At 49.3% G+C, this 25747-nt stretch overlaps 1 protein-coding gene across 2 annotated transcripts in view; it reads left to right on the top strand.

Moving 5' to 3' along the window:
• Nucleotides 1-25747, top strand: part of LOC135821432 (uncharacterized) — a gene marked incomplete at its 5' end in the record, with an annotated part of 66049 nt that overhangs the window by 20830 nt on the left and 19472 nt on the right. The window contains 2 exon segments of one of the 2 annotated variants that reach the window (XM_065334494.1): nt 8964-9052; nt 20779-20845. Coding sequence (XP_065190566.1) covers nt 8964-9052; nt 20779-20845 — 156 coding nt within the window. 2 annotated transcript variants of the gene reach the window in all.

Raw genomic sequence — 25747 nt, 5'->3', positions numbered from 1 at the left:
TGACGACTGCTGACACTTCCATGAGAATGGTAGTCAGTTGCGACACAGTGAGGAGCGCGCGGCCAACGACCTTCTTCAGGCTTCGTTTGACTGTTCCAACGAGACGCTCGTAGAAACCACCCATCCAAGGTGAGATCGGTGGGTTATAGTGCCACTTCACACCAGTCCTCGACATGTACGACAGGACATCATCACTCGTTGCCATTTCTTCAAAGGCCACATCCAGAACAGACTTAGCTAGGATGAATTGTGGCGCGTTGTCAGACACTACCTCTTCAGGGCAACCACGCAACGACACGAACCTGCGGAACGCTAGCAGGAATTCCTCTGTGGTCATGTCTGCCACCAGTTCTAGATGGACAGCTCTAGTTGCCATACATGTCACTAGGAGGACCCATACCTTCTTGGTACTTGGCTGGTGCTTGACGAGCAGAGGACCGAAGTAATCTAGTCCCACATGGGTGAACGGGATAGATCTTGTTGCGCGGGCAGATGGAAGCGGGGCCATATCTGGGGTGCGGTATGGACCACCGTGGTGCTTCCGGCAAGTCAGGCACTTAGTGATGAATGACTTCACTGTTGCACGCCCTCGTGGTAACCAGTACTCGTAACGCAGTCTTGATAGCGTGTGTGCAACGCCGCCATGCATCGTCATCAGGTGACAATCGTTGATGATGAGCTGGGTGATGGGATGCGTTTGGGGAATCAGTACTGGATACTTTGCTTGATAGCAAAGTTCGGCGTTCTCCAAGCGTCCTCTGCATCTGATGAGGCGGTTCTCATCGAGGAAGAGCCGCAGCTTGTCCTTCGGGCTGTGCTTCTTACAATTTTCGACAGCACTGACGTCTGACAGATTCTGTTGTGCATGGTGTAGCCACATGATTTTGGCTACCTTGACCTCTGAGTTACAACTAGAATCCACCCCGAAGGACTTGCCGCCTTGTGGTCTCAACCTGGAGAGAAACCGCAAACACAGAGCAGAAACACGCACTAAGGCACTGAAAGACGAAAACCTGGCACAATCAATACCAAATGGTGGTTCATCACATGTTTTTTTTTGTTCGTGATGCGCATCAGGCTTTTTTTTCATTTCGTGTGCAAGCTCAGTGTCTGGACCGGTGGACTCTGTTGGGTGTGATACAGGTGCAGGTATCTCCGAAGTGCTTGAAGGACCCTCCCCAGCGGCAACGTTGACATGGTGATCAAGTGCTGGCTCGGCGTGATGGTCAGCAGTGGCAAGGAAGTGTGGACCGTGCCACCATAGCGAGCTGGCTTGAAGGGAAGGAACAGAGACACCGCGTGAAGGCAAGTCGGCGGGATTGTCGGCAGAGCGGACATAGCGATAGGCAACATCGGGAACCGCACGAATGGCATCAATACGGTTGTTGACGAAGACAGGTAGTTTGTCAGAAGAGGCCAGCCAATGGAGAACTGTGGTGGAGTCTGACCATAGAAAGGTAGAGGAGAAAGTGAGCGGAAGTTCCCGACGGACGAATTGGATCAGACGAACACCGAGAAGCGCGGCCATTAATTCCAGACGTGGAATGGTAGGTGAAGCAACAGGTGCAACACGGGACTTGCTGATTAGAAGGTTCGACGTGTGTTGATCGTCAAACGTAGTAGTAAGGTAAGCAACGGCACCGTAAGCCAGCCCAGATGCGTCGCTGAAGACGTGGAGAGAAAACCGAGCGTCGCTGGCACGTGGTGCACTGATGAATCGTGGACATTTCGTTGATGCAGCAAGTTCAAGTTGAGCCGCAATATCACACCATCTACAAATGATGTCTTGTGGAAGGTCGTCGTCCCAGCCGACGTTCAGCTTCCAAAGATCCTGAAGCAGAATCTTCGCACCAACAAGAACAGGAGACTGGAGACCAAGGGGGTCAAAGAATTGGGCAGTATGTCGAAGGATACTCCGCTTCGTTGTGGCCGACTTGGATACGGCACTGACAGGTGCAATATGTAGAGTATCATGTTCTGTATCCCACAGCATACCGAGGCACTTGTGGATAGTACCCTTGGCTCGGTCTGGTTCTGGAATGCTGCTAAGAAACTCTGCAGAATTACTAGACCACTCGCGAACATTCATAGACGCAACACTGAAGAGGCGCTTCGTGGCATCATAGATAGCAATCGCCTCCGTCCCAGAGTTGGCACCAAGGAACAGGTTGTCAACGTAAATATTGCGAGACACTAGGTCGGAATCTGTTGTATCAGCAGCGCTAAGATGATGCTGAATAGTGGCAGCCAAGAGATATGGACTGCTGACAACGCCAAACGGAACACGACAGAAACGAAGTTGTCGTATGTTGTCTGGAGTAGCTGAGCTGGATGCATCGTGCAGCCATAGGAAGCGGGTCACGTCACGATCATGTGAGTGCAGACCAATCTGCAGAAAGGCCTTTTCTACGTCTCCACTTATGGCTACCGGAGAAAGACGAAAACGAAGAAGAATACCGCAAAGGTCTGGAACAAGATTGGGGCCAGCGTGCAAGCAGTCGTTGAGACTGGCGAGTTTTTCGGAACATTTTGCGGACGCATCATACACTACCCTCAGCTTCGTGGTAGTAGCAGTAGGTTTGAGTACTGAATGGTGTGGAAGGTAGTGAATCTGGTTGGTTGTAAAACCACGAGGAACATCTTCTATCATGCCCCTGTCAAGCTGGTCTTGAATCACGGTATCGTACTGGTCAAGAAGTTCCGGATGGGCTTCGAGGCGACGCACTTGTGCCTTCAGGCGACCGAAAGCCAGACCGTAGTTTGTCGGAAGAGGAGGATGTGAGTCCCTCCAGGGCCAACTCACCGCGTACCGACCCTCGGCAAAGGAGATGGAGTTGGCGAAGCGCTCGCCCACAAGATCTTGCGACGACGTATCGTCAAAAGTACCCAAGCTCTCTGTCGACCAGAACTTACGGAGGTCGAATTCAGGGTCCGTGTCTGTTTGATGAGCAAGACATGACTGCGCCTCTGTGGTGGCAGGCACAGGCAGACTGCCGGTACAGATAAAACCAAGAACGGAGTCGAGCAAGACCAGACCACCGCTTAGTTCGGTGCGGTCCATGCCGATAATATCATAATAGTGATCGAGACCAATCAAGACGTCTACGACCATGGGCTCTGCGCTGCTGGAGAGCGGTTCTGCAAGTGGCAGAGACTGTAGAAGAGGAAAAGAAGAAGCAAGTGGACATCGCGCAATTGGAGCGGTTATGTTCGGAAGTACACTGGCCTGAATCGCACGAGTGGACCCATCCTTACACTGCATGGTCAAACTCACCTTGGCGTACACGGTACTTTTTCTTTTGTTGTTCCCAAATGTAGCCAAGGAGAGTGTTTCATTTCCGATTGTGGGCAAATCGAGCTGATCTCGATAAGCTTGCGTGATGTATGTCTTGGTGGAGCCGGTATCAAAGAGAATACGGCCATTGATCGGCTTCAGCTTGGAGGAGAGAAACGGTGCCACAGCAGTTTGCATCATGATCTGGTGATCGGCGTTTGCGACCGTGCTCGTGGCAGGCTTGGGTTTGAAGGACTGAGCATTCGGGCTCATAGTGGAAGCTTGCCTCTGAGTGGATGCGGCAGTGAATTTATCTGGACACAAGCTGCTGTGGTGTGCAGGATTGTGGCAATAGAAACACCGCCGTTTGCTAGAGCAATCGTGCACGGAGTGGCCTGATCGCAAACACTTGAAACACCTTTGTTTAGCTACGCTCTTCCTCGCTTCTACTGTAGTGTACTTATTGCATTCGTCAGAGAAATGTGCCTCCGAACTGCAAAAAACACACACTCTCTTGGGCTTCGCTTTTGAAGTAGCTGAAGCTGAGGCAACAAGAGATTGACCGGACGCACTGGCAGATGGTGATTCGTGCGATTTTTTCGGTGGCTGGCTGAGGCGATCTGCTGCTTCATTCGCTATTATGAAGTTGGCTACTGCAGCGCGCAAGTCCGAAACGGTCCAGGATTGTGGCCCCTTTTTTAATTCCAAAGCCGCTAGCGTGGTGCGTGGCAATTTGTTCGTAATCATTGACACAAACACCGCCTGATTAACATTCTCACCAAGCGCTGTGAGGCTTCGCAAGTGCACCTCCAACGCATCGTGCAACCTACGCAAAGATGGAGTAGCGTTGGACGCAGGCGGTAAGTCCATGATTGCCGTGTAGTGTGCATTGACGCGAAGCTGATCATTCCCGGAAACGTTTGCGGAGAATGTCAAGCGCGGTTGTGTAGTTGGTATCTGATATGGGCAAGCCAGCTATGGCATCCCGAGCCAAACCCGTTACGTGATCTCTTAGGTACGACAGTTTCTGGACACCCGACAACCCTTGATTCGCATCAATAGACGCAACAAACATATCGTGAAACTCAGCCCATTTCAGGAAATCACCAGAAAATGTTGGTATTTCAAATTTGGGCAAATTGACTGAACTTGTGGGAGCTGGTTGTGGTTGAGGTGATGATGCTTGCATGTGTTGTACGACTAGTTGGTGTTGTTTGATTAGATCCTCTTGCGACTGTAATACTTGCTGGTGTTGACTATGTGTAATAGACTGCGTACGAACAAGATCTCCTATTGACTGTTGGATGCTGGACAAATCAACCATACTAGTTTCTTGTTTGATACCCGCACTGCCCGTACTCTTGGTGCTACTTGGTGAGCTAGTACTAGTAGTAGCAGCTTCTGGACGGTTCGTCTGGGCTCTGTACTGCGGAGATCGCTTGCATTCAACAATTGACCCTCTGATGCGTACCGAATACGCAACCACATCGCAGATCTCCGTTTGCAGAGCCTCATCTGAACCCTCCAGAGTCTCCGAGTCCAAAACACTGGCCAATGCATCACACGCCTCATCATATGCGTACAATTCTTCAACAATACAATCCACAAGTGTACTTAGCTTTTTTGGATCCGAGTCCACGTGTTCTGGCGACAACTCGTCGGCCCTTTGACCTCCTTCCTTCGATAAAAGGAGTTCGGCCTCTTTGACGAGTTCGTCGATGGATCCTTGCAGCTGCGCGATCTTGGCCCGGCGCATGATCTGCGTGCCGGTCGTCACTGCTCTCTTCGGCATGTTAGCTCGACGACCCAAATCGGGCAAGCTGCTTACAAATTATTTGAGTCGAGTCTATCTTTCTCAAGATTGGAATGGTACGCACGGCTCGTTTCGAGCTCCGGTGCGGTTCATGTCCCGGGTTTCGGCACCACTTTGTGCACACGCCAGACAGTTTCTTGGGATCGGGAGAGCTTGATTTGACTGAATTTGACTGACACTGCACAAGAGGTAAAATTATTGTTCTTGCTGTGAACTGAAAGAAGACGACGACTAAAGCGCAAGGCGCTTGCGCAGAGCAAAAAAGGAGGAAAAAACATGGAGGAAGTCGCCAAGAGGCGAGTGAGTCAGTAGAAATAATAAACACGCGGCCCCGCTTCGGTGTGGGAACGCGGAAACAAACCGGGGTAGAGAACACAAACTATGACGTGTACTGCAAATAATCTCATGACGTTGAACATCATGTCAACGTCGTGACAGTCGTAGTGTTTGTGTGAATATAATTATATTGACCTTTCATACATGTAAATACTAAATACCCACACTAATTAGTGACCATGCCATCAACAGTTTCCAATTGAAATAAATTTGCTTGACTCGATAAATGAGAATTTAAGTCGGCAGGAAAAGCGTGAGCTCCCATGTACGGAGCAACACACAATTCCCAAAGTATTGCCGAAGTCGCACCAACCTCTTCTTCAATAAATACCACTGCACTTTTCCGTAAAAAGGAGTATTTTATAAACAGTGTTTATTGGCCTTAGTGGTATTTTATAAACAGTATTTATTGACTTTTCATAAGTTTCCAGCCAATAAATACATTGACCCTGTGCTGCGCTGATGAGTCCACAAAGGACAAAACAGTTCTGTCTGCAGATTGAGGCTGCGTTTACACGACAACGACTGAAAACGATTTGCGTTCACACGACAACGAAGTACGACCTAAACGGAACGAAATCGTTGCGTTTACTACTATCGTTTACACGACAAAGCCCGGAAACGATACCTAAACGGAACGAAATGGAAACGCACTTCAAAAAGTTTTGAAACGTTTTAAAAACGCTTTCAAAACGTTTCCATTCTCGTGTAAACGGTGAAAACAGTGAAAACGATTGGAAACGGAGTGCGGTCATGGAAACCATTCCGCGCGGGACTATATTTCGCGGGAAATACCCAACCCTTGCGACCACCAGCACGTACCAACTCCAACTAACGTGTTCCCGCCCTTGCGCCAAGCCAGCACGTGCTAACTCCAGCCTGATCGCCCGTTTTCCGTTCTCGTGTAAACGGTTTGAAAACGATTCTAGGCCAGCCCGTTTTCATTCCGTTTCGTTTCGTCTCCGTGTAAACGCAGCCTGAGTTGACCTTATATAAATAATGGACTCGGATGGAGAGCCAAGGATAAATTTATAGAAAAGAATAGTGTTGAAACGATCTCACCGGGTACTCGTTAGCTCGCTCGTCAAAAACTCGGCTCGTTTGTGCGGCCAGCTCGTTTGCGCTAACGAACATTGTACACCGTACTACGTACACATGGCAGCACATGTCGACCGGGGAGTCGTAGAATATTTTGCGACTCCTGGTCGATCGAGAGTCCAGTCCCACGCAAAGTGAAAATCACTCGCAGTTACAGTTACCTGCACGACATGTCAACACTGAGTTGTTTCAGTTGTCGTTGCAGCTTTGGTGGACTCCACTGATGTCTTGTTCTGCATCTGCTGACCTGTTGCAGGACATTCTTCTGTCAACTCTCCATTCGAGTGAAAGTTACGCTCGAGTCAGTCGTTTGGAAGTTTTGTCCCGCAATGCAGCGAAGAACAGGGCTGCTTGGAATCTTTGAAAACGGTCTATTCTTTGCAAAAGGCTGCTCAACGACGGTGCTGAAAAGACATCTCGACACCAAACAGCAGTCCGAAGTGAAGCAGCAGCAACCCCAAATAAATGCCGACGGTGATAATATTTTTGAAGCGGCTGAAAAAATCGAACTTAGAAAAAAATATCTAAAAAATATTTATTTGCCACATCAATGAAACTCGTTACTCGCTCGCTCGATAGCTTGCGTGTTAGTGGAACTGATCGCTCGTTTGTTATAGATACGCTCGTTTCAACACTAGAAAAGAAACAGGACCAAGGAAGTACAAGTTGGAAGGCTGTTGGAGTGCGCATCCAAGATGTGCTAGAGCTGTTAGCCAGTTAGTTGTAGAACGTCAGTACCGTCGGTCAGTGTCGTGCAATGTAATCGCATGAGCTGATTGTTTGGTAACTGGTGGTGTTAGCGGACATTATAGCGTAACTTGTAGTTTCTTTGTCCTTTTTTCTTTACTATCAATTTATAATAATTATATGTAAATCCGCCTTTGATACAAACTTCCACTCAAACACGATCACATATTAAATGAAGTACCCCCCCCCCCCCCACACACACACACACCACCACCACCACCACCACCACCACATGCACTCTCTGGCTGACCTCATTCACACCAGAGACATGACTCCAAGTTGTAGATACAGTAAAACCTGTAACTAGAGACCACCGTGACTAGCGACCAGCCTGGTACTACCGACCACTGCGCCAGGCACAGACGGTCTCACATTCAAAATGCACTGTGACTAGCGACTACCTGCTGAACGCGACCAGCGACCGCCTCTTCTTGTCCCGAAGACGATTTTTGACCCGTAACTAGCGACCGCGATGTAGGAAATCAAATGCTGCTCGAAGCTCCTTCTTGAAATTTTGCTGATTTTCCATGGTCCTGAAAGGAATCTTTCGATACTACAGCTGAACAAATGAATGCAGGTCATTTTGACTGTGGAGTCGGTGTGGACTGCACTACACCTGTCAAATTTCCAAGCGCTGTCAAGAATAAACATGATACGAAACGTCTTGGAGAGCGCATTGAAAGCGCTCTCTGACCAATGTTAATACTCGGAGGAGAAACGAAGACTGAGCGGCTCTGCATGTCACCCCAGTCATACAGACGAATCGACGATGGCACCAAGGAATACAGAAACAAAGCAGCACCGCAAGGTCCTGATGCTGAAGGATCGCGTTCAAGCAATCGAGAAGTCCCACAAGGATAGTCGGTACGATTAGTCGACAACAAATTTAAAGCCCAGCGCAAAATGAAACTTCCGCAGGGAACGTTTGACTCCTGGCTTCAGAAGTAGCAGCTGGATTTGATGTCTGCAAAATATAATCTTCTCTCTCTCTCTGTGTCTCTCTCCATCTCTCCGTCTTTCTCTCCAAGTGTGGTTGGACCTGAAATAAGAATGGCATTGTGCAAGTCCTGGGGAATTTTATTAGCTGCATTTTGACATACATATCATATAATGGGATCCATATATGGTCGCACGGTGCAAACCTCTAACTAAAGACCACCTGCTACTAAAGACCGCTTTTGCTGGCACCAAGGGGTGGTCGTTAGTCACAGGTTTTACTGTATGTACACTCATACCTCGTTTATCCGGGCCGTCCGGGACCGGGCACTGCCCGTAACTTCAAAATGTCCGTAACTCCAAATCACATACATGTTTATGGAGAAAGGCCATAGATATGGCATGTGGCGTGACTATTTCCACAAAAGTGACAAAACAGTAGTAATGTTTCCACAAAGGGTGCCCAGTAGACCGAAGTGCCCATCACTTTGGGGTCCGGATAACCAAGGTATGAGTGTATGGGATAAATGCCAAGGCTGAGTCTTTTGTAGGAAGTAAAAACTATATAAAACGAGGCATGACCGAGGTTTTTAGAACTTGTTTTTATATCTAGTCCACGGCAGGGTATCCATACACATGGACACACAACGTCAACAAAATTCTGATATAAATTAATGGACCTTCACATCCGCACCTGTAGAAGAATGCCGTTTAATTGAATGCCTCATATCTACTTTTGCACATATTAACCACCCATAGACTTTGAAGGAGGGCCAAGCAAACCTCTGGAGCAGCTTCCACCCAGTGTACAGATCACGTATCGCAATGGCAGCAAAGCAAGGATGCAGGTAATGACTGATGAATCCAACTAAGATCCATTATGCGCAGCCGAAGCCCCAGCATCCCAAATCAAGACTTTTTTTATATTTTCCATGGCGGGGAATCGTGATTTTCTAAGTATCGACGGCCTGTAGAAATTCAACACTGAGAATTCCCAACTATTGCCCAGCGTTGGTCCTTCCTTGAAAGAGAAGGTTGACACTTGTTGCTTGCTCTTTTGTTGTTCTTTCTCTATCTTTCTACGAATTTTTTATATGTCGACACATGCGACGACGTACTTCCTCCGGAAACAAAAACTTTGTGACTTTTGCACTATTTTTCGCTGCTGTTCTGTCGCTCTCTCTGGCTCTGTCAGCCTGAAACACCAACAGATGACATCTTGGAATCGTAGGACGGCATGATTCACATTCTGAAAAGCCGACAGTCATCGCAAGGCACAAGTGTCGTGCTGTAAACCTAGTGAAGCGAAGATGTTTTGCATTTTTGTCCTCCACGCACATTGCCAACAAAACACTGCAAAACACCTTCAGCCACCGCGGAGCCCATACCTCAACGGGGAAGATCTCGCCTTTTTCAGCAGCCTCCACTCCAATGTCCCCTTGGTTGCAAAGGAGAACATGTGGGATCTCCTCGCAGCTGTCGCGGAGTGATGGCGTGTTAAATCATCGACCACAACTAAAAACTACGCGGTCTTCAGACCCCTGTTGTAGCGCGATTTCCTGGCCTTTTCGTGGAGACAACTCAATTACTCTAGAAGACTGTATTTACTTATTGGTTTCAACCATACTCTCAAATCAACCAGAAAACAACAACAACAACAACAACAACAACAGCGATCGCGAAATCGCTGTCATCAGCAAAACGTGCCCGCGTGCGTGCATTGGCTTACGTGTACATTAGTGTGCGTGCATGCATGAATGATGAAGATCAAAGACAAAGCAGATGATCATGCATGATGCATCGATGAGTCATACCACAACGTAACCATGGATATATATGTTGGACTCAGTAGAGCGTCCAGCCCCTATATGATGTCCAACCCCTATATAGAGTCCATTGGTCCAAAATCCACTGTACAGAGTCCAAACTTGGAATCAACTGTGAGCTCAAACTTTAGATGGGCATCACTCCCTGTATAGAGTCCAGCCAATTGGCTTCACCCCTATATAGAGTCCATTGGTCCAAAATCAACTGTATGGAGTCCAAACTTTGAAATCAACTATAAGGAGTCTTTATGTGGAAAACACTCCCTGTATAAAGTCCAGCCAATTAGGCATCCCCTATCCAGAGTTCGAAATTAGACATAGGATCTGCTGTAAGCAGTGAATATTAACCAGAAACCGGCCTCTCCCTTTAATCCTTTACATCATTCACTTCTCAAGATAAAATAGAAGTATTGAGGCGCCACTGCAGCCACTTCATTACATGAAAAACCCTACAAACACCATCCTCAAATCAAGTGGTCTCTTTGCAGACGCTGCGAATTACAATATCTCAATCATGTAGTGTTGCCAAATTATTGTGCACGCACACACACACACATGCACACACCCACACAACGCCAAGAAAATACCTAGAAAAAAAACAAGAATCGAAAGAGAATAATGGAGAGCCAAGGATTAATTATTTGTTTTCAAATTAGCATCCCCCCACCTCACAACAGAGCAACCGCGTTTTGCATTAAGCTGGGAGTGCCGATTCGAGCAACTGGTATAATGGCTCGCAGCTGAGCCAGCAAATGACTCCGCTTGGAGCAGGCGAATGACTCCGCATGGAGCCGGCAAATGACTCCGCATGGAGCCGGCAAATGACTCCGCATGGAGCCGGCAAATGACTCCGCATGGAGCAGGCGAATGACTCCGCATGGAGCCGGCAAATGACTCCGCATGGAGCCGGCGAATGACTCCGCATGGAGCCGGCGAATGACTCCGCATGGAGCCGGCAATTGACTCCGCGTGGAGCCAGCGAATGACTCCGCATGGAGCCGCCGAATTACTCCGCATGGAGCTGCCAATTACTCCGCATGGAGCCGCCGAATGACTTCGCATGGAGCCGCCAATGCCTCCGCATGGAGCCGCCAATGACTCTGAATAGAGCCGCCAAATGCTAGATATATAGAGATGCATAACCAGTTGAGAGCATATATTCCATAAATCGGCACTCCCAGAGCGGATCACAAAGTGCAGCTACCTGTGATATTTGTAAGCAGTGCAAGCTCGGTAACGATTGACTAACAGGATCTCGATATCATGGGCTGAGGCCATTGCCACAGCCACCCATGCTTTGGCTGCTGGTGGCCTCTGAATGTTACTCGGGCAGACATGGCTTTCCACCTTCCCGCCTCTCTGAATATCGAGTCGGGCAGCTGATTCGAAACGAGTGGCCGGTGTATGACGCCAGGCCATAGCCACAACTGATGAGCAAGATTTTCGCAGTTGCTGCAAAGCCGATCGATTGGCATCTGCTGCTGGTGCCGCTAGCTTTTCCAGGTGCTGCCACAATTGCAAACCACTCTTTGCGATTGGCTGGTCTGCTTGATTGACTGTCCATTGCCCTATCCCCGGTTGCAATTGTTTGCGCACCAGCCAAGTGCACCACTTGCATCAGTGAATAGCAGCAAGTTGGGGGACGGCGTCCACTTAGGGTGTAGGAAGAAGGACCGGCCGTTCTACTATTCCAGGAGCTAAGGCCATCAGCGAAGGTATTTGAGGCACTCTTCGGAGAGCTTGATCAGGTAATACGGCTGCCGGTACCAGTTGGCAAGTGACCACAATCTGCAATGTGCGTCCTGGGACTATCACTCTTGTAGCAAACGAGAGCTTTCCCAAAAGATACTCGAGTTGACATTGGGTAGTTGAAGCTGTGTTGAGAGTGGCCCGTAGGAGGTCGTGAAGCTTGGCAAGTTCGTCCATCGGCAGACTGATGTGAGCGCGCGGGTGTCCAGGATGACGCCGATAAACGTCAGGACGTGGGCTGGACCCTCCACTTTTGCTGACGCCAGAGAAACACCGAGGTATGTAAACGCACGGCGCCGAGTAGCGAGTTGCTGGCGAGCTAACACAGGTCCAGAGCATACATCGAGGAAGCACTTTTGCTGACGCCAGAGAAACACCGAGGTATGTAAACGCACGGCGCCGAGTAGCGAGTTGCTGGCGAGCTAACACAAGTCCAGAGCATGCATGGAGACAGAAACGTTAGTCGAGGTATTTCCCGTAATGGGAAGATGCCAATAACGTCAGGAATTGAGCTGGACCCTCCACTTTTGCTGGGGCCAGAGAAACACCGAGGTATGTAAACGCTCGGAGCAGAATAGCGAGTTGCTGGCGAGGTAACACAAGTCCAGAGCATGCATTGAGGAAGTAACATTAATTGAGGTATTCCCCGTAATGCAACAGGCGTGGGAGTGCGAACTGCCCGCACACAATCCATTCACTGGCGGATGCGACAGAGTTCCATATAGCTGGCCTGGAGCGTAGTACAGTCTGAAGGGCAGGACGCTCTCATAACAGTATTGATCCTGCCAGCGGTTCAACAAGGGCCACTCCTCCGGGCAGACGGGAATTCGGCAGAATGCACTTTTAACATTGAGCTTAGCAAGATACAGCGGGGCGAGCAATTGTCTAATCATGTTTGCAGCATTGTCATCTTGACATTGTGGAGAGACACGGTCTGCTGGAATGTAATCGTTGACACTTCGACCCTCCAGGCTTTACAAAGGGTGTGTCGTGTGTAACTTCCCGTTCGTCTAGGAACCGCATCTACGCCGGAACAGCACAGAGGCGAGAAAGGGGGTGAAGAACACGGGCCAGCTGTTTCAAGCCTGCTGCAAGAAACGGATCGGCCAGCTGTTTCAAGCCTGCTGCAAGAAACGGATCGTTGCGCAGAAATATAATCTGGGTTAGCATGTGACCGTGTTAAATTCAATGGATCCCAGTTAGTTGAGTGGTTGCCGATGAAACCTACCACAACTCCACAATTACGACCATGTGCAACATACCTCCGGAGCATAGGATCAGGATGTGAGTCCAGTAATTTTGAGAAGTGAGAAACTGAGTGCTTACACAGTTACTGATGAGGCCTTACACTTTGCCCTGGGATGCTCCTGTCGGCACTGGAGGTAGCACTGCCTGAGCTGACGCGTGCAAGCGCCGTACTCGTAGTAGCGGCATACGGTTGCGGTACGTGATGCGGATCTGTACTGGTGAGTAGGACGAAATGCGCACGGAAATGCTGGCGAGTGCACTGAGCTGCACTGCTGGCAGGCGGGTCGTGCTGTTCCAGTACACCGCGAGGCGCAGTTGCCACAAGTTGATATTGATAACCTGGCTTTGGAGATTTATTTTATTTTCCATTGCTATCAGGTTCGGCTTAATTCCCTCTGTGCTGCGCTGATGAGTCCACAAAGGACGAAACAGTTGTCCGCAGATTGAGTATTGATCACGTCCAGTTTCTAGGTGGCAAAAGCTGGCGATTGGCCGCGACGATCGTGGCCAAATACGTCCACAGGCACTCGTGAAACGCGGTGAGGAACAGTGGAACACAGACCATTCATGAACACTGTCCAGGTCTCAACTCAAGTGCTACCGTCATGCAGCCTACGAAGCGCAGTTCTGGGTTCGGATTCAAATAAATGCTAGTGCGCCAGAAGAGCAACATATGTCATGAGGGGCTACGGAGTTGGAACGTCGCCGGAGCTGGACTGACTGCAACTGTATCGGGCAGCAGGAAATCGAAGTCCACGAACTCGCCTCTCTGGACGCGATCGAGAAGGGCCCATAGGACAGTCAGGTTCACCTGCTGTTGGTGCTGCATGCGCATATGGCGGTCGTCACTGCACCGGGCTCCCAGTAGGGTCCGGCCTGCTGGCGGCGAGCGGCGATACGGATCCAAGTAGAGCGAGGAGAAGCTGGGTGGCGTTGGTGACGGCAGTGGACAACTCCCGTTGTTACTTCCAACAGAAAATCAAAGTCCACGAACTCGCCTCTCTGGATACGAATTACGATCGTCAGGCTCGCGCCTGCTGTTGTAGTGGTGGTGCTGCGTGGCGGCCGTCGCTGCGTTCGCAGTAGGCGGGCGGCGGAGCCAGGTAGAGCGAGGCGATCCGGAGAGGCTGGACGCCGGTTGGTGACGACGACATTGTTTCAAGGCACAAACAAGGGTCGCTGAGATCGCGTGGAGGTACTTCATTTCAGGAAACCTGATGATGGCGCAAGCTAAAAAACCACAGTCGACGTTCCACTGTAGACGACGACATTGTTTCAGGCACCAACAGGCACCAACAGGCGTCAATGAAGTCTGAATTGAAACGCAGAGATACGAGAATGCAAGCTTGAAAGTCTAACGAAAGGAAATTGTTTCGGGAACACCTGTTCCGCAAGTTGCACGCTCGAAAGTCCAAACAGCAATGACATGAAAGAGACATTGTACAGGATATTGAAGGGCGCGTGCCCACGTGACTCGCGCATGCGTGCAGGTTGGGCCAGCTCGCTGGGCTGGCTGCTAACTCGCGTTAGCATGCTAACGCTCATTTATTGTGCGCGCGCGCACACACACACACACACACACACACACAAACTTATACAATGCCAAGAAAATACCAAGAAAAGAGTAGAGACACAATACACACGCAACTCCAACAGCCATGCAAACGTCCACCCATTTACACGTAAAGTCAAGAGGGATAACAAATAATTAGCACCATATCCCTCAGACACTCATACTCAGCCCAAGGCAACAAGGAATTGTTTTGGAGATAGTGTGCTGCTTCGAGTAACTGGTCTTGTAATGCAGAGCTGGAAAGCAATGCCAGGCCACTGGCAGCAACTGGCTCGCGAGGAGCCGCAATAAACCCACATTGTGCCACAATGGGGTTGCAAGGCAAAGCCAATGCAATTGGCAACAACTGGCTCGTGAAGAGCCGCAACTAGCGAAGCAAGTGACCAGTTAGGAGCGAGAGAGCTCCACAAAGCAGCAACACTATCCCCGAACCACCCCCCAGCATTAAGAAATTATCGAGCAGTGACATTCCTATGCTAGGACTTCAGGGATGGAACATAAAGTGTCCGTGCAAAGAATCAGATAAGGCCACTCACTGAGGCAAGCTGAGCCGAGATCTTGGACTTGGTCTCCATTGGAATTCGCATATAGCGTAGACACACATCGCTCTGCCACCGGCCGGCAGAACGAATCAGCGAATCGGGTATCCCTGCCATGGCGGCGGTAGTAGCTGCGCCAATTCGGAATGAGTGTCCCGAGTAGAGTTCGATGTTTGGCACCGCAGCCTTTTCAAGCAGCAAGCGCACAGTACTGGTGAAAACAGCTCTGGATAACGGCACACCCTTGGCAAGTACATACAGAGGAGTGGATGCGTTTCGACTGCCAATCATCGCCAGGTAGCGTAGCATAGCATACACCGGGCAGTAAGGGCGACCGGCCGGTCCAATGACAATGTGGACTCCCTTTCCAAATTGGTCGGTCTTTGATCTCTTTAGCAGGATGGTCATGCTGCCCGACTCAAATCTGATACACTCTCTTGTAAGGCCCTCTGTAAATTCGGAGCACCTTAGGAAACCAAAGAATGCCAACAGCACAGCAGACTTGAAGAGAACTCGGTCATGCTCGGGCAACACGGGGAGGTGATCACAGGCATCGACTAATTCCCTTAGAGTTGGCATAGTTATGGGCAATCTAGGCTTTACTGCCTCGGTTCCATGGCACCGTTGCACACCCTTCAACACTCTCTTGAGAAGCCAGGTCTCGATCAGGGGATCCTCTAGACCCTGTTCAATGTGTGCATTCCGTACAGCTTGCAAATAAACAGATATCGTGCCAGGGCGGACAGAGCGAGCAAGAAAAGCGCAAAAGCAGCTGAGGGTAAGATCAGAAGCTGGGTTAGGTTGCAGATTGCAAAGGGAGCAGAAACTGACAAAACGACGCTCACCGGCAGAGTAGGTGCGTCTGGTATTAGCAGCAATTGCACAGGCAGCGTACTTAGTGACTTCGCTCACAAGACTGCTGGAAGACGAGCACGGTCTGGACTCGGCCGGGCTAACGGAGCATGACGTCAAAATTCCTGCATAAGAAAACGAGAGAGGCAATCTGCAATGACATTCTTGGAGCCAGCAATGTGCACAGCGCTAACATGAAAGTTGAACTCATAGCAAACGAAGAACAGTTCGCGTAGCAACTTCATCACAGCTGGGACTTTGCACGTGCCCGAACGGATGCAGTCTACTATTGCCGAGTTGTCGCAGTGTACCTGAATCCGGAGCTTAGCCCATTCGTCGCCCCATGTGGCGCAGGCTGCTACGAGGGCAAACAGCTCCTTCCACTCGATAGACTGCAGCATCTGGGCACTGTTCCATTAACCTTGAATCCACTTTCCGTTGTTGTAAGCACCCCAGCCATGAGTGCCACTTGCATCTGTATATAGCTGGAGATCTGGTGATGGGGTCCAGTTAGGGTGCAAGAAGAAGAACTTCCCGTTCCACTCACTAAGTGGCCTCATCCACCATAGCAGGTCATCCACGCATTCTTGGGTCAAAGTTATTGAGTAGTGTGGTTGCTGAAACCGTGAGCAGACGGACCACAGACGACGCATGAAGGTACGGCCTGGAGTGATGACACGGGCAGCAAACGAGAGCTTACCCAATAGGGACTCGAGTTGGCGTTGGGATATCTTCCGGCTGTTGATCGTGCTGGCCAATAGCGATCGGAGGTCGGTGAGCTTGTCCATGGGAAGCCTGGCCTCGAGCCGCTCGCAGTCCAGAATAATGCCGAGGAACGTCAGTGATCTCGCGGGACCTTCCACCTTTGCTGGTGCTAGCGGCACGCCCAAATAGATGAAGGCCCGAAGCAGGATTGCTAGTTGACGCTGGGCGACAGTATGGCCAGTTGTGACGTTTAGGAAGTCGTCCAAGTAGTGGAATAGGTCGGCAATGGAGAAATGGTTCCGGATAATCCACTCTATGGCCAATGCAACGGAATCGAAAATGGCTGGGCTGGAGCGAAGCCCAAACAGTAGCACCCGCTCGTAATAGTAGCTGCCTTGCCAGAATATGCCGAGTAGTGAGTTGTCTTCAGCACGAACTGGGATTTGCCGGAATGCACTTTTGATGTCCAGCTTTGCGAGGTACACCGGCTGAGGTGAGGACATAATAGACTTGATTGCATCGTCAATACTGATGTAGTGCAGGGAAAACTGGTCAGCTGGAACTCCGTCGTTCACACTATTACCGGCGGGGCTAGAGAGATGGTGAATCATACGAAGCTTGCCGTTCTTCTTCGGTACCGCGCCGACACCAAAACAGCGCATGAAGGTGAACGGGGCTGCACTAAAAGGACCAGCGGTTTCGCCACGCTGGCAAGAAGCATAAAGCTCGCAATATCCTATCCTGCGCCGACTTTGGGACGTGCAGATTTCCAGCATGAGGCGGTGTGGAGCATGCAGCACCCACGCCAATGTCGGATGACGCAGCTGGTGGCGCTGGTGCCGCACTTGGCTGCGACAGAAGAGAGGCTCCAATCTCGTCTGTGACGGCAGAACGAACTTCAGCCCGAATAAGTTCGCGAATACCAGTCGGATCCAAGGTGACCGGGGGATCGGCGAGCACCTCGCATGTATCCACAGTGGGTTCGGCAGAGTCGGTTGCTGAAGGTTGAGTTGGACCCAGGTTTTCTCGCTCCATGTCGTCCAGCAATCTCTGAACCAGAATGGATTTCTTTCCGGCGGTAAGCAGACCTCGATCGTCCAGCTCGGCTCGCAGTTCTGCCACCCGCATCCGATGCACAATAGACGACATTGTTTCAGGCACCAACAGTACGAGCTGAACACAATCGAAGCGTCTGGCTAATTAGTTACTCAAAGCTACCACAAGCTAGAAGCCAAACTGAGAGAGCTGGAAATTTGATGCTGGCACAAGCTAAAAGTCACCACTAATTAGACTAGTCTTTGAAGTGAAGCCAACAGCAAGAAAGAAAGAGAAAGTTCAAAGGAAGGAGTTGTACAACGTCGGGCTAAGCGTGCTCGAATCCATGCGCTGGCAGTGTGAGTGACTGAGCAAAAGTTCAAAGGAAGCAGTTGTGTGACGTCAGGCTAAGCGTGCCCAAATCTATGCGCTGGCAGTGTGAGTGCAGTGCGCAATGCACTGATGCAGCGGTGCGCGGCAGATGCAAACATGGCAGTGTGATCGGTGGATGCTAACACACACTAACTACATTACTGCGACATTATACGAAACGAATGCATACGTGGACGGGTGCACGCACGTTTACATACACGTAGTAGTGTAAGACTAAGAGAGTAACATAGTGCAGTAGTCAGCATACTACTAGCACATGCTGAGAGTGCAATAGCAAGCTTCACCATTGCTCATGGCCATGCAAATGTTTAGCAGCACTCAGTTCCGCAAGCTTCTGAAGATCAGCACACCTGCAACAAATAGATAACACAAGGATACGCTTATTACCGTAATGATGCATGGGAGCACACAACTACCAAGTATTAGTTCTCAACGAATGTGATGCTCAATGAAAATCCATCCACTCAAAGACCTGTGAACAGGTGACGGTGGGGACAATAATCTATTAGTAGTACGAGGAATAAGATCGTTTGTGCACACTCAAGACGCACAGACACACCACCATACATGTAGTGTACACAGTGTTTCACTTCACTGCAACTAAATTGAAATTCGATGATTTGAACAATCTGTACAGCGTTGCCGTCAGTCAATCTTCCCCAAGATGGAAATGCACTGATTTGTTGTCACGAGGCAGTTTCACTGACACAATGTCATGTTTGTGACATCAAAACGGTTACTTCATGGAATACGAGTACATGTATTAGCTTGAGAAGCTTTTTCTTGTCATCGGCATACAAGAAATCTTCCTACTACTACTACTAGTACACTGGCACTGCGTTTGTGGATCCCATTGTATTTGACATCATACTAGAGCCTAGTAGAGGACGAGTGTCGTGGAGTTCACATAATTATCACAGGGATAAAAATACATTTCTCATGAAATAAAATAATAATTGATGATAGCTAGACGATCGTATACAATTGATGCAAAGTCCTTGCAGTCCTTGAGGACTATTACGAAGTGGTTGATTACTTTTAGGGCATTCATTCAAGCAACATCAAACAAACGCGATACGATCCTTGAAAATGGAAAAAAAGTCAAGCATAACGACAGAACAGCAGACCAATCGAAACGAGCAAAAGCTTCCTTACCTCAGTCATCGTCCTGCCATGTAGTTGGACAGCCTTTTGACACGGTGGTACAGGCAGCTCTTGTCCAGTCAAACAGGGTATCCTTGTGGCGTCGAACGAAAGAGAGTGTCAGTGTATCTGACTCGTCAGATTGGAACTGTGCTGAACTTTTCTCGTTCTCCGCTTTCTGCTTTCATCCCTCGCTCTGATGAAACCGTTCAAACGCCTTACTGGCAGCAATGGCCAGCCAAACAGGGGATCCTTGTGGTGTCGAACGAAAGAGAGTGTCAGTGTACCTGATTCATCAGATTTGAACTGTGCTGAACTTTTCTCGTTCTGCAATTTCTGCTTTCATCCCGCGCACTGATGAAACGTCTTCAGAGAACCACAAGACGCTTTCCAGATTTGATTTTGAACGTCTCCTTATCCTCCTTGGTTACCTCGAGACAGATTACTGTCAGCAACTGCACAGCAGAACTGGCAGCCATGGCTGAAGTGAAGAAAGGAATGCGCTGCCACGAGGCAAGCAAAACTGAAAAGTTGTTTGTTCTTTTTCGGGCACAACACACAGGATCTAGGACGTCGAGGACGGCGTGACTGGATAAACTGGACTCCTGGACCGTGAATAGGGAGGGGACTTGTAGAAAAAGTGTACTCCTTATAGGGGATTGCGCGGCAGGATGAAGCTGATCAAAACTGAGTGGATTCCTGGACTCTGTATAGTGGATTTTGGACCAATGGACTCTATATAGGGTGCTGGACATCATATAGTGCATGGACTCTATACTGAGTCCTACATGTATGTCACATAGTGCTTGGCTCTGTTGCCATCATGCCCAGCTGCTTGAAGGTGCACGTTTTACCTTCAGTTCCAGGGCGGATACCTTGATACTGGTTATCCTAGCTCTGAGCTTTGTCCTCTAGAATCTACTGTAGTGTGATGAGCCCATGAGCGGTGTCATATTCTTCAAGTCCTCCAGTATACTGTAGGCAGGCATTTGGAGGTTGTCAGGGGTTGAGCAGTGCAATAGCCAGTTGAGTAATCTTTCGAAGTTTTTTTCTGAATTTCTCTCCCCTCTCCAAAGAGGAGACCCATGTGACTATCTTCTGGTCGTGAGCAAGTCCACGTACAAGTGGTGTGTGGATGGGGGGGGGGGGGGTATACCTGTGCATAATGCACACGTGTGGACACTTAATCGTTTGCACTAGTGAAATGCTTGAATGGCAGAGCAGCAACTTTGCGAGCTCGCCATGCGGGGATTTCAGGACAATGGAATTTTTAGACACTACATTTTAACACTACTTTTTTATTTAAGTTTCAGCTGCGTATGCCTGCACTGAAACTCCGGCTACCACAGGGTTATTAATCGCACATCATATTGTTAGTACTTCTTGAATTCTGGTCGTTATCAGTAGCGTATCATGTGGGAACTTGGAGTTTCGAACGGAATCCTACAGCAAATTGCCTATGTTTGGATGGGTTTATATGTTGGAACTTTCTTGTATATGTTGTACTTCAGGTGGTTAGTGTGCACGATGAAGGAGCAACTCCAGTTTCGGCCAGTTCACCAAGTACAGCTCATCAAGGTTGACCAGATGTCTGACGTTTCTATGCAATAATGTGAACTTCTGTATCCTTCACAATGCTGTCAAAGCGTAATGGCTTCGATATCGGATGACCTAGGTATCAAACATGCACACGCTTACACTCAAGAATACAAACCACCATTGTCAGTTCAGTATCAAGTCTGAAGACGAAGAAGAAGAACCGACATAACCCTAAACCCCGGAGAGAGAGAGAGAGAGAGAGAGAGAGAGAGAGAGAGAGAGAGAGAGAGAGATGGGGCGCACAAATACAGCACTCTGAAAATGGCGGTGCTGGAAGGAAGCGTATGCATGCTGAGCCAGCGTACTGTGGAGCGCAGATAATGAGGCCAAAGCATTGCGACGGAGCACACACACAAGCCCATGTGGGCCTGAGCTGCGCAGCAATCGCGTGGTCAGGTGAGCTGTGATGTCATAGAAACCAAGATGGCAGCTCCATCAAGCTCGTCTAGCATGAGCTGGAAAGAAAGGAAAACTGGGTAAAGAGACAATTTTTTCACAATGGCAATCAAGAGAACAAGCTGAATCGACACGTCAATACTTTATCTGTACGAGGTCAAGTGATGGAACCGATGCGCAATAACAAAAATGAAAAAAAGGATTAAATAGTGAGAAGAACAAAAGAGAGAACACTCGTCAGGAATCGTCGTTGTACTAATGGACATTACAATACCAAAGAACTGTTATAGGAAACCAAAGTAAAAAGGTAACAACTAATGACAGCACTAAAATATAAAAATGTGACTTGGAACGAAGAAAAGCCGACATTTTGCTAGTTGGTATAAACACGGTAACTAATACCCACACCATCTTCGGCTTTGTGCTCACTGCCTCTGCTTTCTCCACTGTTGCTGGCATTGTTGGCGGAGGAGAGTGGGTATGGCTATACACTTGGAGATCTTGTGTCACTGCCTCTTCTGCCACCAACTGGGTCTACTTTGCCAGTGCCCCTGGGGCTGCAGCTGGGACAGTGCCGTTGCCTCCCCCGATCCTTCGCCATCTGGGCCTGCGGCGGTGAAGCATGAACGCGGCAGGCCACGTAAAACACCAACACTCACACCACAAGAAACAACTCGCACAGACCTACACTTTTCCTCAACAACACCAATACCCAACCAGCAACAAACGCAACTGGCCAACCATCGCCATTATAAAACGAATAACCACCAGAACAAAAGTGAACGTGAAGAAGAAATCAATCTGAGTGTCAAGGAGAAATAGAAACCGTGTAGTTGTGTATCTGGCGAAGGGTGCTTGCACCCAGCTAGGCGTGAGAGCAGCACTGTCAGATAATGAAGGGTGCTTGCACCCAGCTAGGCGTGAGAGCAGCACTGTCAGATAATGGAAAGACTGAGTTAGGAAAGGAGAAAGGCAATGGAGTTGCAGAATGAAACAACAGGGATCTCAAGCAAGCCGTGATCACTATTTTATGTGCATAATAAATATTCGTGAACGGCAGTTCTTGACAAATGTTTGTAGTTTACAATTGTTTATAAGTTTTTAAAGGATTGAAAAGGGGAAACGACTAATTCTGTTTATCACTATCCTTGACAGGTGTTGTAAATGCGTTGAAAAGGTCTCCGTTGCACGTCCTGAAATCTCGTCACGACTTCGACTCCTTGCCTGTTTTCCTGCAAGCTGTTGCTGCATGCCATTGATTTAGTCTAATTGATTCTGTATTAGGTAACTTCTCTTACCTGTTGGTCTTTGGCCACGAGTGTCGTCTGAGTAATTATGAACATTGCGTGCGTTTGCTAGTAGAGTTCACGATTTGCTAGAGTTACTTACGTGCTTTGTTACTATTCTCCCTGAGTGAAGTTCCGCTGCTGAGTAATCCTACGATGTGTCACTATCTGACAGGGTTTACTCTCACCCATATCGGGTGCAAGCACCCACTGACAGGTGAAACCCTTCGGCTTCCCATACGTCTCTTTCCTCTTTCCTTTCGGATTAATTATTGTAGTTTGAATTTCTATTTGTTTATTTATTTTGTGTGTGCGTGCACGAGCCGCTGCCATGTTTCTTCAGTCGTGTATACCGTCATACGGTCATCTCACGCGTGCACGATATCTGGCTTGCCTTATTTGTTGCGTGTTTGGTACGCTGAGTTCGCTTGGGTCGCCGTGTGTGCACCGGTACTGGCACGTTTTGCTGATGACAGCGTTTTGAGTGGTTTGTTCCTTGGTTGTTTCCTTTGGTGTTTTTCGTTGTTCTCTCAGAGTCGCAATAGCTCTCTTACCCGTATATCCGTTATGCATTCTATTCTATCATTACTGTAATGTTTATCTATCTAAACTCGTAATGCCCGTGGTGGTTGAGACTGAGAGTGCTTGTGTGCGGTACGCCTGGAAGTCTTGAGTGAGGTATCGTTGAGATACAACGCATACATAAAATTTGGCGATCACGCCAGGATAGTACTGCACTGGAGCGAGGAGCAGGGCCGATGTATTCGGCTGGGAGTGTGGAGGCAACGTTCATTGCGAACGGTAAGGCCTATGGTTATACTGGAGAGAGTCTGCGGAGTTACGTGGAGAGCAGGCGGGTCGAGCATGCCGAGCAGATCCAGAAGAGTGAAGAGCGCAAGGCTCGAATGGAAGAGAGAGACAGTACCAGGCAGCAAACAGAGTTGCTGGACAAGATAACGAAGTTAGAGGCGAAAGTCGAGTTAGCGGCTCAACAAGATGACACAGCGAGCAGTGTGTCTGCGGAGAGCGCTCAGGGGCTGAGAGCCAAACCGATAAAAATTCCGAAATATGATGCAAAGCAGACGGTGGAAAGCTACTTGGAGCTATTTGAAGACGTGGCCAACCAAAATCAGTACGAAGTTGAGGAGCTACTGATACGCCTACGAGTGGCCCTGGCGGGGAGTAAGCTGGAAAGTGCCTGCTATGGTTGTGAAACCTTTGCCGATGCCAAGCGTGAGCTGTTGACGGCATTTGGCAAGACGGCGGACAAAGCCTGGCAAGCCCTCATCGCTAACACCCAGAAGGCAGACGAGAGCTTTTACCAATTTGTCGTGCGAGTAAGTCGGGACACTGAGAAGTGGCGAAAGCTCGCAATGCCAAAGTCTGAGGACAGTCATCGCGGTGGACGCGATGAGAGTGGGCTATTTGCAGCCATGGTACGGCAAGTGATATTGGAGGCGATAGGTCCAGATATGAAAGCATTCATGATCGAAAAAAGGTGCTACGAGAAGGACCTGAAGGCATTCACTGAGGACGGCATGGCCTACCAAACCGCCCATGGCCGTAAGTCACTGAAGGTGAAGTCACCTGAGACGCATTACATCACACCTCAACATAGTGCCCAGTGCTTGGGAGTTTCCGTCGAAGGTGCTGAGAAGGAGCTTGCTACGCTTGCGCCGGTGGAACGCAGATGGTTTGTAGCCAGGGAGAGGCTGTGTTACAATTGTCTGAGAGTGGGCCATCAGGTCAAGGAATGTCAGTCTAAGACAAGGTGCAAATGCGGCTCCAAACACCACCCGCTGCTGCACTGGCCATCCGAAACTAAGCCGCCTAGGGGCACGGACAGCGAGGGTATCAGAACGTATAGCTGTACAACGTCCGCCGGTGTACACCTCATGACTGGAGTGGCAGAGGTGTGTGGATCAAAACGAGCTCGTGTCAGGGTATTCATTGACCCAGGATCGCAGGCTTCGTTTATTTCTGCCTCCCTAGCGTCAGCAATTCGACCATCCTGCCTGAGCACAGACGAAGTCAAGGTCACTGCGTTTGGAACGGAGCCAGTAGTACGGCAACTGGAGCGTCTAGAGGTAGTCTTGACGGGAACCTCGCGGGCAATCACGATCCGAGCATGGAAGAACGACGACATGAGGATGAAGTTCCCCCCAGTTGCAAAGTCCACAATCCAGCAATGGCAAGCCAGTGGAATTGAGCTCAGTGACCAGCCTAGTGAAGGTATACCCAATGAGGTACACTTGTTAATCGGTGCGGATCATTGCAATGAAATTCTCAAGGAGAAGAAGGTGGTCAATGGAGAAACCGCATGGAGCACAGAGATCGGCTGGGTCTTGTGCGGACCTACGAAGAGTTCCGTCCCAGCAGCTACGGTGAGTGTTGGCTGCATTGAGCTTGACCGGCTTTGGCGGATGGAAGAAGTTCCAGAGCGGTCAGCTACAGCGCTACCAGACTTTCTGCTGGAGAGAGAGGGTCCCAGCTACCAAGTTGGCCTTCTGTGGAAGGCAGAGAAGCGCCCACCGGACAACCTTAACCAAGCTATGGCAGCCGCGCAAGCATTAGTACAACAGCTACAGCGTAAGGGCAAGCGTCAAGAGTACGACCGCGTGCTCCTTGAAGAGTATGCGCAGCTGGACGCCATCGAGAAGGAGGAGCATCCAGAGGAGCCAGGCTATTACATGCCACACCATGCAGTATTTCGCAGCGACGCTACCACAACCAAGACGAGAGTCGTCTTCAACGCATCAGCGTCGAGATCAGGAGAGCAGTCGCTAAATGACCTGGTGGATCCAGGACCATCCCTTCTGCCAGATTTGGTGGGGCTCTTGCTCCGTTTCCGTGAGTACCCAGTTGCTTTTCAGGCTGATATACGGAAAGCATTCTTTATGATAGGAATGCGGCCGGAGGACAGGCCATACCTCCGGTTTGTCTGGCCGGAGATAGGGCAGGAGCAGATGTGCATTTGGCGCTTGAAGAAGCTGCCTTTTGGGGTGAATTGCTCACCTTTTATTCTGAGTGCTGTTCTGCGCTATCATTTAGATCATGCTTTAGGCTCTGCTTCTGCTGAGGAATGTGCCATTATTAAGCTTCTCTTGCGCAGCTTTTATGTTGATGATTGCGTATCTAGTGTGCCTTGCTCTGCTGATGCTGAAAAGCTGCAGGAATACAGCATGCATATGTTGCAGGG

Source organism: Sycon ciliatum, chromosome 1 (assembly GCF_964019385.1).
Source record: "Sycon ciliatum chromosome 1, ocSycCili1.1, whole genome shotgun sequence".
Lineage (NCBI taxonomy): Eukaryota > Metazoa > Porifera > Calcarea > Leucosolenida > Sycettidae > Sycon > Sycon ciliatum.
The sequence above is the reverse complement of the archived record's forward strand: the minus strand, read 5'-3'. Positions and strand labels throughout refer to the sequence as shown.